We start from the raw sequence: 17,360 nt of genomic DNA, 5'->3' as shown, positions 1-17,360 counted from the left end.
TCACCACTGCTCCACCATGAGATCCAATGCTCGGTTGACATTTAGATCCGAATTGAGGCCAAAGTCGGTCTCAACGAATGGGGCGGATGGAGGACTGGGAGGGCGGAGTCCAGAGGTCAGCAAGTCCAACCAATCAGCAGGGTCAAAGGTTGCCTGAGCCCGCCTCTTCCGTGAGGTCACAGTGGGAGGCGGGGGGGAAGTACAGATGGAGGGAGGGAGAGGGGGTGGGGCGGCTTGGCGGGGACCCATTGTCGAAGGCGACGGCGGGAGCTCCAGCAGGAGGGAGGAGCATAGAGGAGAGGAGAGGAAGTTGTCATCCTTAGAATGACAACAGAAGGGCTGGGATTGGTCTGTTTGGGGAGGAGGGGAGGGGCCAGGGAGGATAGTGACAGGGGATTGGAGCTCTGAGACAGAGGAGGAGTGGGAGTCTACAAGAGACGGGGAAGGCAATATTGATCAGTAGACAAATCATCAATATCTTAGATCTTAGTATTTAGTGCTGGGCTGGAACAAAAGCCTGTCATTATCCATGACCAGTCTTGGTGAATTCTGAACTATAAAGTGTCATTGTTAAGAGGCCAGAGAGCTATCCACTCACCCACACAGATGGTAGGTTCTTCCAGAATGTCATCTATTGACTGACTGGGGTCCATCTGAGGAGGGCAGGACAGAGACAGGGAAATCACTCAAGGGTTTACTTGACAGGGTCACCTTTTACACAATACAATGAATGTCAGCAGTGACTCTAATTTACACACACACACACACACACACTGACCAGTACTCTGTTAATGGCCTCCTGCAGCTCCTCCTCCAGACTGCGGACGCTGGGTGGGGCTTGTATGGGACTGGCTGTGATCTGCATGGGCAGCTCAAAGTCCTGGCCAATCACGTCACACGGCTGGCAGCAGAACGCCTGATTGGAAAGTGGAGGAGGTTAAATTGTAAATACTGTATGAAGCTACACTGTATTTACCGGTGAATAGTGTAAATAGTAAGCTAAAATCACAGTGATGTGGTGCACTGTCTCAGTTAAATCTTGTGGATGATATAGTAGTGTACCTGTGTGAAGTTTGTTGTGGTGTGGTGAGTCAAGTATAGGATAGACTGGTGTATCTGTCTGTCTGAGTCAGGTATAGGAGAGACTGGTGTATCTGTCTGTCTGAGTCAGGTATAGGAGAGACTGGTGTATCTGTCTGTCTGAGTCAGTTATAGGAGAGACTGGTGTATCTGTCTGTCTGAGTCAGGTATAGGAGAGACTGGTGTATCTGTCTGTCTGAGTCAGGTATAGGAGAGACTGGTGTATCTGTCTGAGTCAGGTATAGGAGAGACTGGTGTATCTGTCTGAGTCAGGTATAGAAGAGACTGGTGTATCTGTCTGTCTGAGTCAGGTATAGGAGAGACTGGTGTATCTGTCTGTCTGAGTCAGGCATAGGAGAGACTGGTGTATCTGTCTGTCTGAGTCAGGCATAGGAGAGACTGGTGTATCTGTCTGTCTGAGTCAGGTATAGGAGAGACTGGTGTATCTGTCTGTCTGAGTCAGGTATAGGAGAGACTGGTGTATCTGTCTACCTGAGTCAGGTATAGGAGAGACTGGTGTATCTGTCTGTCTGAGTCAGGTATAGGAGAGACTGGTGTATCTGTCTGTCTGAGTCAGGTATAGGAGAGACTGGTGTATCTGTCTGTCTGAGTCAGGTATAGGAGAGACTGGTGTATCTGTCTGAGTCAGGTATAGAAGAGACTGGTGTATCTGTCTGTCTGAGTCAGGTATAGGAGAGACTGGTGTATCTGGCTGAGTCAGGTAAAGGAGAGACTGGTGTATCTGTCTGTCTGAGTCAGGTATAGGAGAGACTGGTGTATCTGTCTGTCTGAGTCAGTTATAGGAGAGACTGGTGTATCTGTCTGTCTGAGTCAGGTATAGGAGAGACTGGCGTATCTGTCTGTCTGAGTCAGGTATAGGAGAGACTGGTGTATCTGTCTGAGTCAGGTATAGGAGAGACTGGTGTATCTGTCTGAGTCAGGTATAGAAGAGACTGGTGTATCTGTCTGTCTGAGTCAGGTATAGGAGAGACTGGTGTATCTGTCTGTCTGAGTCAGGCATAGGAGAGACTGGTGTATCTGTCTGTCTGAGTCAGGCATAGGAGAGACTGGTGTATCTGTCTGTCTGAGTCAGGTATAGGAGAGACTGGTGTATCTGTCTGTCTGAATCAGGTATAGGAGAGACTGGTGTATCTGTCTGTCTGAGTCAGGTATAGGAGAGACTGGTGTATCTGTCTGTCTGAATCAGGTATACATTTACATTACATTTACATTTTAGTCATTTAGCAGACACTCTTATCCAGTATACGTTAGTTTACCTGTGTGAACAGGATCTCTGTCTCTCTGTCCGTCTCTGGTGTCCCTCTGGGCCATCCTGGATCCTGTTGCAGGAAGGGATGGAGGGAACCTCCACAGGACAGAGACAGAGGAGGAGATAGCCTCTCTCTGGGCCTGCTCCTCATCCTCTCCCTCATCTCCAGCTCCAGGCTCAGCTCCTGCTGCTCCTGCTCCGACCTCCAGGAGGCGCCAGTTAACAGGGGCGAAGAGGAGCAGGGGGGGAGGCCGGGGCTGGGAGTCGACGATGGGGTCAACGCAGGGGCCAGGAAGCCACACTGCTCCCCCACCACACTGACCACTATTCCATTAGGAATACCGTTTGGAACCCCACTCAGAATTCCAGTGGACTGGATGTAGACCTGATGGTTAGGGCTGTTGGAGGGAGAATCAGGCCCAGAGCCGGGGCTGGAGCTGGGGTTGTGAGTGGGGGTGAGCAAGGAGGAGGGGGTGAGGGGTTCCAGGCTCGTACCCAGCTGGCAGAGGGGCACAGGGGTCAAGCAGAGGTGGGGCAGCTGGAAAGGGCGGAGCCTCTGGAGGAGGGAGGGCTTGGTGCCAGAGACAGGGAGACCTCGCTTACGCAGCTGCTGTCGCAACTCAGACACCTGGGAGAGAAGGAGGACGGCGTGGGAGAGAGGAGAGGGTCAGGGACAGCAAATAGAGAGGGATGACAGAAAGAGGTCAGAGAATGAAGAGAAGCAAGCAAGGACCAAAGAAGGAAGAGGAGGTACAGATAAATAGGAAGTGAGAAGTGCTATAAACATTAAAATGTTCAAGTTATTATTCTGCCCATATTACCGTGAGGTCGACCAGGTTAGGTGGGAGGAGCTCAGACGTGTGGGAGGGACTTGTGTCCACAGGGGTGGGGTTTGTTGCCGTGGATACAGACTGAGGGTTCTGGGGTGTGGCTCCAGAGAACCTCATGATTTGGTTGGTGTCTCCACTTTGATAAAAACAAAACATTCATGCTCATTAGTTGCCATCGCCCATGTAATGGTTAACCAACTTTAAATGGTCTGATGAACAGTATAACATCTGAATGAAACCACAGTTCTTATGAGAAGGCCCAGGGGGAGGGAGGTTTTGTGTGGTGTGTGTGTGTGTGTAGTGGTACCTACCTGGGTGTGACGGTGAGCTGCTGCTGTTGCTGCTGGTCCGGTTGCTGCTGCTGTTGTTGTTGTTGGTTCTGGAGGATCTGCAGCTGGAGGAACACCTGCTGTTGCTGCAGGAGGCTGGAGTAGGCGGGGTCTATGGGCTGGGCCGGGATGGGGCTCCTCTGACTGGCCCCTCCCCCTGAGGACAATGTTAATAATGATCAACTTCCCTGCTATGTAGTGGACTCATTTTGACAACATTTGTCATGTAAAGCACATTGGGCTGAAAGTATTGTATGAAAGGAAAAATATACATAAAAGACAATAATGTTTTTTTAAATTGTAAAGAGTATTACCGGCAGTCCCGGCCGTGCCTCTCTGGTCGGGGGGAATGTACTGGTGGTATTTGAGTTTCCTCATCTTGGGCTGTGAGTCCCGTGTTTTCCGCGGGCGGGGGGGACGAGAGGAAGTCAGGGAGGGAATGAGGGAGGAAGTGTCGGCGGGAGGTGTGAGAGACCGGGCTGTCTGAGAAAGGTGGAGAAAGGAACAGGAAGAGAGGGAGAGACAGAGAATGAATCAAAGTAATATTTCTCATATCCCATATTCTTATTACAAATATATTATTCAAGCATTGTCAAAATACAGTACATAAACGATATAACCTGAGAGAGGTCAGATCAATTCTGATGAGTACAGCCAGTTCTGAAAGTACTACCATGTTATGAGTTCTTAAGGCAAAGTTAACAGCAGGAGTGTATACAATAGGTCATGTAACATATGTGATCCTTTCAGGTTGAACGTCAGAATCAAGGGCTGAATCTTAGCATGAGGTGCATGTGTGAAACCGTGACAACTGACAGTGTGTCCAGTCAGTTGTGATATCTAGCAGGTGTGTGTGTGTGTCACGGATTCTGCCGAGGCTGCTCCTCCTCCTTGCTCGGGCAGGCTTCCGCGTTCGTCGTCCCCGGAGTACTAGCTACTGCTGTTCGATGTTATCGGTGTTTGTTTAGTTTTGTCTGTATTGTTTACACCTGTTCGTCATTATGTTAATTGTTTCCCTTATAATTACCCCTGTCTCTCATCTGTACTTTGTGTGTGATTGTTTTCCCCTTCACGGTTGTCTATTTTGTGAGCGGGTTATTTCCTCCCTGCGTGGAGTTATTTTCTGTGTCCTTTTGGATCCTTTTCGTATTAAAAGTACGTATCCGAGAGTTCTGTGTCCTGCGCCTGACTTCGTTTACCGCATCTCACAGACAGTCGTGACAGAATCACACACCTTATCATGGAGTCAGCAGGAGCGACGGCACCGACTGGATCACTCGAGGAGCGCGTCCTACAACAGGCAGTGAAGCTACAAAATCTTGGTGCCGCTATGGATAACGTTATGAACACTTTGGGACGATGGGAGAGAGGAGGTTTGCCCACACCTCCTCCAACGATACCACCACCATCGGCTACTCCTATCGTCTCACATCCGGAGTCCAGTGGGATTCGGCTCTCGCTCCCGAGGGCTTATGATGGCACCGCAGCCGGGTGTCAGGGTTTCCTGCTCCAGGTGGAACTTTACCTGGCAACCATTCACCCGGCACCCTCGGGATACGAGAGCGTGTCCGCCCTCATCTCCTGTCTGTCCGGCAAGGCACTGGAGTGGGCCAACGCCGAGTGGGGAGGGATAGACGCCGCTACTGTGAACTATGCGGAGTTCACCTGCCACTTCAGGGCAGTGTTCGATCATCCCCCGGAGGGGAAGGCGGCGGGTGAGCGTCTATTCCACCTCAGACAGGGGAGGAGGAGCGCGCAGGAATTCGCACTGGACTTCCGGACTCTGGCTGCCAATTCGGGATGGAATGAGAGGGCCCTCATCGACCACTACAGATGCAGCCTGAGGGAGGACGTTCGTCGAGAGCTGGCCTGCAGGGACACCAACCTAAGCTTCGATCAGCTGGTGGACATGTCGATTCGCTTGGATACCCTGTTGGCTACCCGCGGACGTCCAGCGCTGGGGCCGTCCATTCCATCCCCCAGCACCTCCGAGCCGAGCCCTATGGAGCTCGGGGGTGCTGGTAGTAGGGAGGCCAGGAAGGAGGCTGTCCCCTGCACCAACTGTGGCCGCCGAGGACACACGGCGGTTCGGTGCTGGGGAGGGTCTCCTCGGATTCGAGGCAGCAGGCAGCGCACTGATGAGTCATTCCCGGTGAGTAAGGTCCCAACTCACCCAGAGCTCTCTCCTGTTCATATGTGTATCCAAGTGATGTTTCCAGAAGTTTCTTCTTACTCCCAGCATAAGGCGCTAGTCGATTCAGGCGCAGCTGGGAATTTTATCGATCGCCATTTCTCATATAAGTTAGGGATCCCCATATTACCAGTCAATGTGCCCTTCCCTATCCATGCCCTAGATAGCCGGCCTTTGGGGTCGGGATTGATTAGGGAGGTCAGAGCGCCACTGAAGATGAAAACGCAGAAGGGTCATGAGGAGACTATACAGTTGTATTTAATTGACTCTCCTGCGTTTCCAGTGGTGTTGGGACTTCCCTGGTTAATATCCCATGACCCCAACATTTCATGGCAACAGAGGGCTCTCAAGGGATGGTCTGATCAGTGTGTGGGGCGTTGTGTAGGTGTTTCCGTAGGGGCAACGACGGTGGAGAGTCCGAACCAAATGCCCACAATGCACATTCCTCCTGAGTATGCCGATTTGGCCAGCGCCTTCTGTAAGAAGAAGGCGACTCAATTACCACCTCATCGACAGGGGGATTGTGCGATAGACCTCCAGGTTGGCGCGGCGCTCCCTCGCAGCCATGTGTATCCTCTGTCTCAGGAGGAGACGGCTGCTATGGAGACATACGTCGCCGAATCCTTGAGACAGGAATACATACGGCCTTCCACTTCTCCTGCGTCCTCAAGTTTCTTTTTTGTGAAGAAGAAGGATGGGGGTTTACGCCCGTGTATTGATTACCGTGGTCTCAATCAGATCACTATTAAATACAGCTATCCTCTCCCTCTCATTACACGGGGCGCGCTTCTTCACAAAATTGAAATGTCTGTTTTTCCAGGAGTCCACCTCCTTCCTGGGACACCGGTTGTCTGCGTCAGGGGTGGAGATGGAGATTGAGCGCGTTTCAGCCGTGCGTAATTGGCAGACTCCAACTACAGTAAAGGAGGTGCAGCGGTTTTTGGGTTTTGCCAATTACTACCGGAGGTTTATCCGGGGTTTTGGACAGGTAGCGGCTCCCATTACCTCCCTGCTAAAGGGGGGCCCGGTGCGTTTGCAGTGGTCGGCTGAGGCGGACGGGGCGTTTAGTCATTTGAAGGACCTGTTCACCTCAGCTCCGGTGCTGGCACATCCGGATCCCTCTTTGGCGTTCCAAGTCTAGGTGGATGCGTCCGAGGCGGGGATAGGTGCTATACTGTCTCAGCGCTCGGGCACGCCTCCAAAACTCCGCCCCTGTGCTTTCTATTCTAAGAAGCTCAGTCCGGCGGAGCGCAATTATGACGTGGGGGACAGGGAGCTGCTAGCTGTGGTCCAGGCCCTGAAGGTGTGGAGACATTGGCTTGAGGGGGCTAACCACCCTTTTCTCATTCTGACTGACCATCGTAACCTGGAGTACATCCGGGCAGCGAAGAGACTGAACCCTCGGCAGGCTAGGTGGGCCATGTTTCTGGCCCGGTTTGTCTTTAAGATCACGTATATCCCCGGGTCACAGAATGTTAAGGCAGACGCCCTGTCCCGACGATATGACACAGAGGAGAGGTCCATTGAGCCCACTCCCATACTACCGGAGTCTTGTCTCGTGGCACTGGTGGTGTGGGAGGTCGACAAGGAAATCGAGCGGGCGTTACGTACCGACTCTTCTCCCCCAGAGTGTCCAGAGGGACGGAGGTACGTGCCGCTCGAGGTCCGTGACCGACTGATTTATTGGGCTCACACGTCACCCTCCTCTGGTCATCCTGGTATTGGTCGGACGGTGCACTGTCTTAGCGGGAAGTACTGGTGGCCCACCTTAGCTAAGGACGTGAGAGTTTACGTTTCTTCCTGCTCGGTGTGCGCCCAGTGTAAGGCGCCTAGACACCTGACCATGGGGAAGTTACAACCTCTCCCCGTTCCACAACGGCCGTGGTCTCACCTGTCGGTGGATTTTGTCAAGGACCTTCCCCCCTCCCAGGGGAATACCACGATCTTGGTCATTGTGGATCGGTTTTCTAAGGCCTGCCGTCTCATCCCTATGCCAGGTCTTCCCACAGCCCTACAAACGAAGCCCTGTTTACTCATGTTTTCCGGCACTACGGGGTGCCTGAGGATATAGTGTCTGATCGGGGTCCCCAGTTCACCTCTAGAGTGTGGAGTGCGTTTATGGAACGTTTGGGGGTCTCGATCAGCCTTACCTCAGGTTTTCACCCTGAGAGTAATGGGCAGGTGGAGAGAGTAAACCAAGATGTGGGTAGGCTTCTGAGGTCCTACTGCCAGGACTGGCAGGAGGAGTGGTCGGGGTATATTCCCTGGGCAAAACTCACTCCGCCACTCCTCCACTAATCTCACTCCTTTCCAGTGTGTGTTGGGCTATCAGCCGGTTCTGGCACCCTGGCATCAGAGCCAGATCGAGGCTCCTGTGGTGGATGAATGGTTTCGGCACTCGGAGGAGACATGGAACGCTGCGCACGTCCATCTGCAGCGGGCCATCAGACGGCAAAAGGCGAGCGCCGATCGCCACCGCAGTGAGGGTCCGGTTTATGCACCGGGAGATCGGGTCTGGCTCTCGACCAGAAACCTGCCACTTCACCTGCCCTGCCAGAAGCTGGGCCGGCGGTTTGTGGGGCCATTTAAAGTCCTGAGGAGATTGAACGAGGTATGTTATAGGTTACAGCTGCCTGTTAATTATCGCAATAACCCCTCGTTCCATGTCTCTCTTCAGGTCGGTGGTAGCTTGTCCACTCCAGGAGAATGAGGTACGAGAGGCCCCTCCGCCCCCACTAGACATCGAAGGGGCTCCGGCGTACTCAGTCCGTTCCATCGTGGATTCGAGGCGTCGGATGGGGGGTCTGCAGTATCTCGTGGAGTGGGAGGGGTACGGTCCGGAGGAACGGTGCTGGGTCCCTAGGAGGGACATCCTAGATCCCTCCCTGTTGACAGAGTTCCACCGGAGTCACCCAACTCGCCCTGCTCCGCGTCCTCCTGGCCGTCCCCGAGGGGGGGGGGGGTACTGTCACGGATTCTGCCGAGGCTGCTCCTCCTCCTTGCTCGGGCAGGCTTCGGCGTTCGTCGTCCCCGGAGTACTAGCTACTGCCGTTCGATGTTATCGGTGTTTGTTTAGTTTTGTCTGTATTGTTTACACCTGTTCGTCATTATGTTAATTGTTTCCCTTATAATTACCCCTGTCTCTCATCTGTACTTTGTGTGTGATTGTTTTCCCCTTCACGGTTGTCTATTTTGTGAGCGGGTTATTTCCTCCCTGCGTGGAGTTATTTTCTGTGTCCTTTTGGATCCTTTTCGTATTAAAAGTACGTATCCGAGAGTTCTGTGTCCTGCGCCTGACTTCGTTTACTGCATCTCACAGACAGTCGTGACAGTGTGTGTGTGGGTGTGTGTTAAGCCATAGGGCATAGTTCCGTTGGTAGTGACTGTTGACACTAATGAATGCGTAACACCAGAGTGAATGTGTACGTTATGCTATGTGGTTGAATAACTATACAGTAGACACCAGGAGAAGAAGAGTCCCTACTGATCTACTGTACCTGACCCTCAGTCAAAACATGTCTTTCTCTCTATGCAGACAATACATTAACATCTGGGGTACTGTAATACTGTAATACTGTATATGCATGGTATTATTTTTGATTGACTTTACCACCAATCAATGAATCAATTAATCCATTGTTAATGCTTCTATCAATCCATTCTTAATTTCTATCATGCTTTTTACAGATGCATTTCCACATTATTCTGGATGTGTGTTTGATCTATTTCCAGTACCTTTGGCAGCAGGGGCGTGGCATGGGTGGTCAGATACATCCTCTTTAGTCTCCCGGTCGTTGCCATGGAGCTGGAGTCGCCCACAGTTATGCACATTGGCTGCCTGATGCCCTCAGTTGCTGGGAGCAACGCCAAGATAGACTGCAGGAAAGCAGGACAGAAATATAAACAGGTTATAGTAGATGCTTTAACCCAAGCATGACTTGCAGTTCTAAAGGCAGTTTTGTGTTTTCCCTGCTGATGGTTGAGGTTAGGATTTAGGGGAAGGTAATCTCACCCGATGGTTGAGGTTAGGATTTAGGGGAAGGTAATCTCACTTGATGGTTGAGGTTAGGATTTAGGGGAAGGTAATCTCACTTGATTGTTGAGGTTAGGATTTAGGGGAATGTAATCTCACCTGAGCATGGGCGGGACTGTGGGTAAGGGGCGAGACCCCAGGCGACAGGTCACTCAGTGATTGGTCATCTGAGAACCCCGGCGATGAGGAGAGTGCAGGTGATAGGAGGACACCGAGTTGCTCGGAAGACAAGGAGGAGGAGCAGGAAGAGATGTCATCTTGGAAGACATCTGAGGAGAGAGGGAAGGAGACAGGGCCTAAGGGAAGAGTGGGGGAAGGAAGACAGGGGGAGAAGGAAAATGTTTATTAGTTATGACATCTGGACTGTTTGAAAACGTCTATAGTTATTTTGTGCATGTGTGTGTGTGTGTGTGTTAACTCACGGTTCTCCAGAGGCAGTATGTGTTTGTGCAGTAGCTCAAGAGGTCCTGGCCGACGCTGGATCTTCTTTCCGAGGTCATCAGCCAGCCGAGCCTTCTTCTGCCTCCCGGCCCCACACACACTCCTGTCTGTTAGAGAGAGAAGCAACACACTCCTGTCTGTTAGAGAGAGAAGCAACACACTCCTGTCTGTTAGAGAGAGAAGCAACACACTCCTGTCTGTTAGAGAGAGAAGCAACACACTCCTGTCTGTTAGAGAGAGAAGCAACACACTCCTGTCTGTTAGAGAGAGAAGCAACACACTCCTGTCTGTTAGAGAGAGAAGCAACACACTCCTGTCTGTTAGAGAGAGAAGCAACACACTCTAGTCTGTTAGAGAGAGAAGCAACACACTCCTGTCTGTTAGAGAGAGAAGCAACACACTCCTGTATGAGACAGAAGCAACAGGAGCTGAGAGCAGATGTGTGTTTGCGTATGCATAACTGTGTTACTGTAGGCACTCAATCCCAGTTCAACCCAGCAGGGGTACCCAAAATGTCTGCCTTAAAGGAAACACATACCCCTGGAGACACACAAAACAACAACAAAAACAAAAACAAAAACAAAAACAAAAACAACAACAACACAACCAGAAATGAAACAATAATAGTGGTATTTTAATCACAATGGACAAGGGGATAAATACAAGGGGAAAGGTTACAGAGAAGAAGAAGGGGAGAAGAGAGAGGAGAAGAGAGAGAAGAGAGAGGAGAAGAGAGAGGAGAAGAGAGAGGAGAAGAGAGAGGAGAAGAGAGAGGAGAAGAGAGGGGAGAAAAGAGAGGAGAAGAGAGGGGAGAAGAGAGAGGAGGAGAGAGGAGAAGAGAGGGGAGAAGAGAGAGGAGGAGAGAGGAGAAGAGAGAGGAGAAGAGAGAGAAGGAGAGATAGGAGAAGAGAGAGGAGGAGAGAGGAGAAGAGAGAGGAGAAGAGAGAGGAGGAGAGAGAGGAGAAGAGAGGGGAGAAGAGAGGAGGAGAGAGGAGAAGAGAGAGGAGAAAAGAGAGGAGGAGAGAGAGGAGGAGAGGATACAGAGGAGGGGAGAGAGAGATGTGAGTGATGGAGAAAACGACAGTTCTCCACCCCTCGATGGGTGGGGTTTTGTGTTCTGCCCATCATTGCTTGGCTGACAGGTTTAATCCAATGAAACCTGCCTGTTATGGAGAGCAACATGGTTCATATCTACGTGTGATTGACAGCTAATGGAATTCCAATTCCATCATAGGGCTCTGAACCTTCATTTCCTCATCACTCTACAGGTAAAGAGGAGTGGAGGAATTAGAGTAGATAAGAGAAAATGGATTGAGACAGAGAGAAAGAAACACAGAGAGAGGTAGTGAGAGAGTGATAGAGGGAGAGTGAGAGAGAGAGAGCCAGAGAGAGCAAGAAACAGAGAGAGGTATTGATAACGTTACAGAGAGAGAGAGAGAGAGAGAGAGAGAGAGAGAGAGAGAGAGAGAGAGAGAGAGAGAGAGAGAGAGAGAGAGAGAGAGAGAGAGCTAGTGCGACAGAGAGAGAGAGCTAGTGCAACAGAGAGAGAGAGAGAGAGAGAGAGAGAGAGAGAGAGAGAGAGAGAGAGAGAGAGAGAGAGAGAGAGAGAGAGAGAGAGAGCTAGTGCGACAGAGAGAGAGAGAGAGAGAGAGAGAGAGAGAGAGAGAGAGAGAGAGAGAGAGAGAGAGAGAGGGGGGTAGTTAGAGGGGAAGAGAAAGACAGAGTGACAGAGACAGAGGTAGATGATGAAGAGTGTTATGCTTTGCTGGGAGCATACTAAATGAGTCAGACAATAGACAGCAGGAATACAGTGGACAGACAGACGGGGCATCATCACCTTGTGCAGTTTTAGTGTTCAGACCACACAGGCGCGACTTCTGAGTGGCACCATCGTCAGTTAGACGCTGCATTGGGAGATAGCAGGTCAAACCAGCAAAACAGTTTTGGGGTCAGTTTCATTTCAATTAAATTCATTCAATTTAGACCATATATTACATTTACATTTACATTTTAGTCATTTAGCAGACGCTCTTATCCAGAGCGACTTACAGTTAGCACATACATTATTTTATCGAACCCACAACCCTGGCATTGCAAACGCCATGCTCTACCAACTGAGCTACATCCCCTGCCGGCCATTCCCTCCCCTACCCTGGACGACGCTGGGCCAACTGTATGTATGGCCTAAATTATCATAATTTCTTTATTAAATAGATTTTCAGTTGAAATGGAATTGACCCATCAACAATAGCAGTAGAGACTCTGTCATGAATACATAGGGTTTTCTTTTGTCGTTGAACAATATCTGTATTTATACTACTTGCATTTACTTTAGCCTACTGTCAGATATATTGTCAGTGACTTGTCTAAGAGGTGAAGAAAGGAGACAACAAGTTTCGTCTTTAGGTTGAGAAAAACAGTGAGACAACAAGTATCGTCTTAGGTTGAGAAAAACATTGAGACAACAAGTATCGTCTTTAGGTTGAGAGAAACAGTGAGACAACAAGTATCGTCTTTAGGTTGAGAAAAACAGTGAGACAACAAGTATCGTCTTTAGGTTGAGAGAAACAGTGAGACAATAAGTATCGTCTTTAGGTTGAGAGAAACAGTGAGACAATAAGTATCGTCTTTAGGTTGAGAAAAACAGTGAGCTACTCACCAGAGCTTTACTCTGATCTTTATCTCCTTTGTGAGAGGGACAGGTAGTTTTCAACCCGAGAGAGAGAGAGAGAGAGAGAGAGAGAGAGAGAGAGAGAGATGAGAGAGAGAGAGAGAGAGAGAGAGAGAGAGAGAGAGAGAGAGAGAGAGAGAGAGAGACAGAGACAGAGACAGAGACAGAGAGATGAGAGAGAGAGAGAGAGAGAGAGAGAGAGAGAGAAGAGAGAGAGAGAGCGAGAGAGAGAGGGGGGGGGGGGGGAGAGAGAGAGAGAGAGAGAGAGAGAGAGAGAGAGAACAGTCGTTAGAAGGCAATGTAAAGAAGAGAGAAGACCCCAACCCTGTCAGTAGACATAAACAGTAACTCCACTCACCAGAGTCGATTTCATTTTGCCTTCGGTTCTGAATCCTCAACTGCAAGACTGAAAGACAAGCAGTAGAGATGTGGTGAATTAGATGTATGAAGAATACCTGGAATAACCTGCAAGGTAACTATGGGTAAAAGGTTAACTATTGTTATATGTTCTGTAGTACCATATCCCCCTGGAATAGTATAGTAACATGTGACTTAGCAATCTTAGTACATCTCTGCACACACTCCATCATAAAGTATTGTGTCACATATGGCAGCAAACACACAGTCATGAAGTCCATACACACACACACACACACACATACACTGCACACACGTCTTCACACTAAGAGGTTTATTGGGGGAGGGGCCGATAGGTTGGGTGACATTTCCCACAATGCATTTCAGTGCTGAGTTTTGAGATCTGGGAAGGAGGGAGGGAGGGGACAGCAGGATGAGAGGGGTTTGGGGGGGCTGTAACTATTTATCTGTCAGTATGTCTATTTCTGTCGCCCCCATCCCCCCTTCAGCTGTCCTTCTCTCTTCTGCACTCTCCACCTCCCTCCCTTCGTCACTGTCATGCACGCTAAGTAAATTCTTCCTCCCCTCTTTTCTGTCAGCCAACCGCTACTCGAAAAGAGACCCCATTACATTACTTCAGTAAAAACACCACTTAGCCTGGTTCTACAGTAACAGCTACACCTTGGTACAATATTGGACTGGGCACCCTGATTGACTCACATAAGCCTCCATGCTCACTTAGTCATGGTCCTGTATGTGGAATGGATTGTGAGGTGGAATAATGGATTGGACTCTCAAAGGTGAGATTACAGGACCCACCTAAAGTTACAGATAGGCCATTGACCCGCTCCAGGGAACTAACACATTTAATAATCATTTAAAAGGTACCCATAAGAGTTGATTGACTACTTATAAACCATTTATAAGCCATATACAGATGGTAGCTCAATTCAGTTTACCGTTAACAATTAACAGTCTGTAACTGAGTGGAAACAAATGAAGCAAGAATCTTGATGACAGATAAGAGCAGGAAGGTGACAGTGTAAGCTACTGAAGGTATGAATGGATTTAGCTCAGTGAGATTATCTTCCTGCTTTGGGCAAGCATTCATGGACAGAGAGAGATAACAGAGATTGGATGGAGATTATAATCGTCTCCTCAACTGTCTATAATGTGAAGTAATCTCATACTGAACCTTACAGGTTATCAACGATAATTTGTCATTTAGCAGCTACCAAATGCAGTAGTATCATTATTATGATTTCACAGCTGAAGTACAGATGTAAAATCTTAATTTGATCACCCTGTTGTTGCATGAAATGTCCTGCACAACAGGAAATGCACATTTGTAGTGTATTCAAGGTTTAAAAGTTTGTAATTTCCACTTTAAAATGTCAGACTTGATTTGCCCTAACTAAAAATGTATCAACCCCTACAAAAATGTCAATGTATTATCATCCACACAATAACACACATTTCCTTTTACTGCAGGATCATTTTCCTGCCGTGAGAAACTGGTCAAATTAAGATCCTTGACTAACACCACCACTGTCCACAGGCACAGCACACCCTACCACTTTTCTGTTTTGATCACAGTCATGGTAACATACTCAGAGTATAGTAATACATCTTCTTGAACACAAGTTACACAACCCATAATGCCATCCTTCCATCCATAGGCTATGAATTAAACATCAACCAATCAGACAACATTAACCTATAGGTCGATTGGTCCTTCATAGCCTACAACCATTTCCTCCATAGCTGAAGAGATAGTAGGTTCAAAGCAGCAGGACAGCTGATACTTAGTTAGCCAGTCTAACTCATTTAAATGTCTCTTCTAATGAATCCAATCTGGAGACCTCAAAACACTTCCTGGTATTTAAATAAATAAATAAACTCATCAAATCTAATCTGAACCTCCAGCTGCCCAAGACAGGCCTGGTAATGAACAGCTGGTGGAAAATAACAACGGCAGGAATGTCTCTATGACCTCATTTCCTGTCCCTACCAAGCCTCTTTATGACAGCAGCTGACCGATAACAACAGCGGCGGCCATTTTTAAGGAGACACGTTCCAATTCTAGAACACAACTGCTGCTAGTTAAAGGACAGTAGCCTATGGCTGATGGCCCAACACAAAACATTGTAAAGAAATCCAACGTGCAAAAGGATTCAGTAGCTTTACACATTTCTTACTACAGATGTAGGATCTTAATTTGAGCAATTTTGCTACAGCAGGAAAATAATCCTGCAGCAACAGAAAATGTGAATTGTTATGTGGATTAAAATTTGTAGAGGTTGATACATTTTTCTTTAGGGCAAATCAAGTCAGAAATGTTTTAAGTGGAAATTGCAAACTTTAGAAGCCTTTTTAAACCTGCAACTACAGGATGATCAAATGTAAGATTCGGCATCTGTATAATGTCATCCAAATATTTTCCAATCTTATAACTGTACCTCCAATGCTGTCTTATTTAATTACTTATGTGTTTGAATTTGCCAGAAGCCCTAAGAGTTTTTAGTTCACTGTGTACTGAGCCCTCAGTGTAAACGAACAGAACTTCACATCATTATGGTTGGAAATAGAGACAGAAAGTAGCTATATTCCACTTATCTCTCATGACAGATTAAAACATAGCTAGCTGTAAAATTTGGTTCTGGGGTTCTGAGATTAATATGCTACAAATACTGTCATTGGGAGATTAAAAGGTTTGTGGTGAAGCCTCTGGTATGTTTATTCAGGAGAGCTCTGTGGTATCAATCAATAAATAGATATACAACGATCAATATGTTTACCCAGGGGCGCAACTTTCACTGGACATGTCCCCCCCACATTCTGAAATTGCATTCCCCCCCCCCCCCAGTTTTATCATTGGAATGTGATACAAAACGAGGCAACGGTGTGCTTTAGGACCATGCGGACGCCTCCGAGTGGTTGTGTAGGCTGTTTGGAGTGTTTATCCGACTGAAGAAAAAAATATATACATATATTATGTCGCCCCCAACCTCTAAAACCAAAGTTGCGCCCCTGTGTTTACCTGATTAATCATCCTCATGTTTAATGTAACCAAGACTAGACTTAACTGCCAATATCCTTCACAATCATTCCAGAATAACTTCTATGCTAATGTTATAGTCATCAATCATTACTAGTTACCATAGTTTCAGCAATGGGCTCGGGTGACTGAGAGAAACAAGAGGCTGAGTGACACTTTATGACTTAATACAGACAGTACTGTATATATGACCCAAGATCAGCCTAAGGGCAACTTAGTCCCACACCCCAGGCCTAATTACCCTCCCTTCCCTTCCCTGCCAGCCCCACCCCACCCGGCCCGGCCCGATCCATCCCCACTCCAACCGGCCCGGCCCGATCCTCACCTGAGCGGAATTTGTTCCGGATGAGAAGCGACCTCTCAGAGGCCAGCAACGTCATGACGGAGAGGAAGGGAGCGAGGGATGAGAGGAGGAGCAGAAAGAAAGAGTGGAATCCTGTTTTTATTCCCACTTGGGTGGGAATCAGGAGGAATGGACTCTTCCGATTCTGTCTCTCTCTGTGTGGAAAACAGAGAAGAACAGAGAGAGGGAGAGAGGGAACAGGTGAAATTAATGCTTTTGCTTATCCCTTGAGAAAAATATACTGACACTGAGTACAGAACACACAGACCAGAGCAGTAGAAAGAAGAGAGAGATATAGAGTGGACAGTAGTACAGAGACACACTTTCTGACACACACAGGATAGAGTGGACAGTAGTGCAGAGACAAACTATCTAACACACACAGGATAGAGTGGACAGTAGTACAGAGACACACTTTCTGACACACACAGGATAGAGTGGACAGTAGTACAGAGACAAACTATCTAACACACACAGGATAGAGTGGACAGTAGTGCAGAGAGACAACCTATCTAACACACACAGGATAGAGTGGACAGTAGTGCAGAGAGACAACCTATCTGACACACACAGGATAGAGTGGACAGTAGTACAGAGAGACAAACTATCTGACACACACAGGATAGAGTGGACAGTAGTACAGAGAGACAAACTATCTGACACACACAGGCAAAAACAGTCTCATGAGAAACATCGACATTGACTTGACCAAACTTCTCGCGGCAGGCTGCCACAATCAGAGAGAGAGAGGAGGGAC

The 17,360-nt window shown here is 48.5% G+C and overlaps 1 protein-coding gene across 1 annotated transcript; it reads right to left on the bottom strand.

The window, feature by feature from the left end:
• On the bottom strand, nucleotides 1-16,640 carry LOC311139344 (uncharacterized protein; the record flags this gene model as incomplete). Its single annotated transcript, XM_084174217.1, has 12 exons — nucleotides 1-428; nucleotides 599-653; nucleotides 779-916; nucleotides 2,358-2,978; nucleotides 3,172-3,316; nucleotides 3,537-3,666; nucleotides 3,824-3,992; nucleotides 9,436-9,576; nucleotides 9,833-10,002; nucleotides 10,156-10,281; nucleotides 13,204-13,251; nucleotides 16,586-16,640. 12 exons carry the CDS (start codon nucleotides 16,638-16,640, stop codon nucleotides 1-3), a joined length of 2,226 nt encoding a protein of 741 aa, XP_084030343.1.
• Nucleotides 16,641-17,360: the final 720 nt, after the last annotated feature.

The sequence above is a fragment of the Coregonus lavaretus genome, assembly GCF_964263955.1.
Source record: "Coregonus lavaretus genome assembly, chromosome: 13".
In the NCBI taxonomy this organism is placed as follows: Eukaryota; Metazoa; Chordata; class Actinopteri; order Salmoniformes; family Salmonidae; genus Coregonus; species Coregonus lavaretus.
Note: the sequence above shows the minus strand (reverse complement) of the source record. Positions and strands in the feature narration are given on the sequence as shown.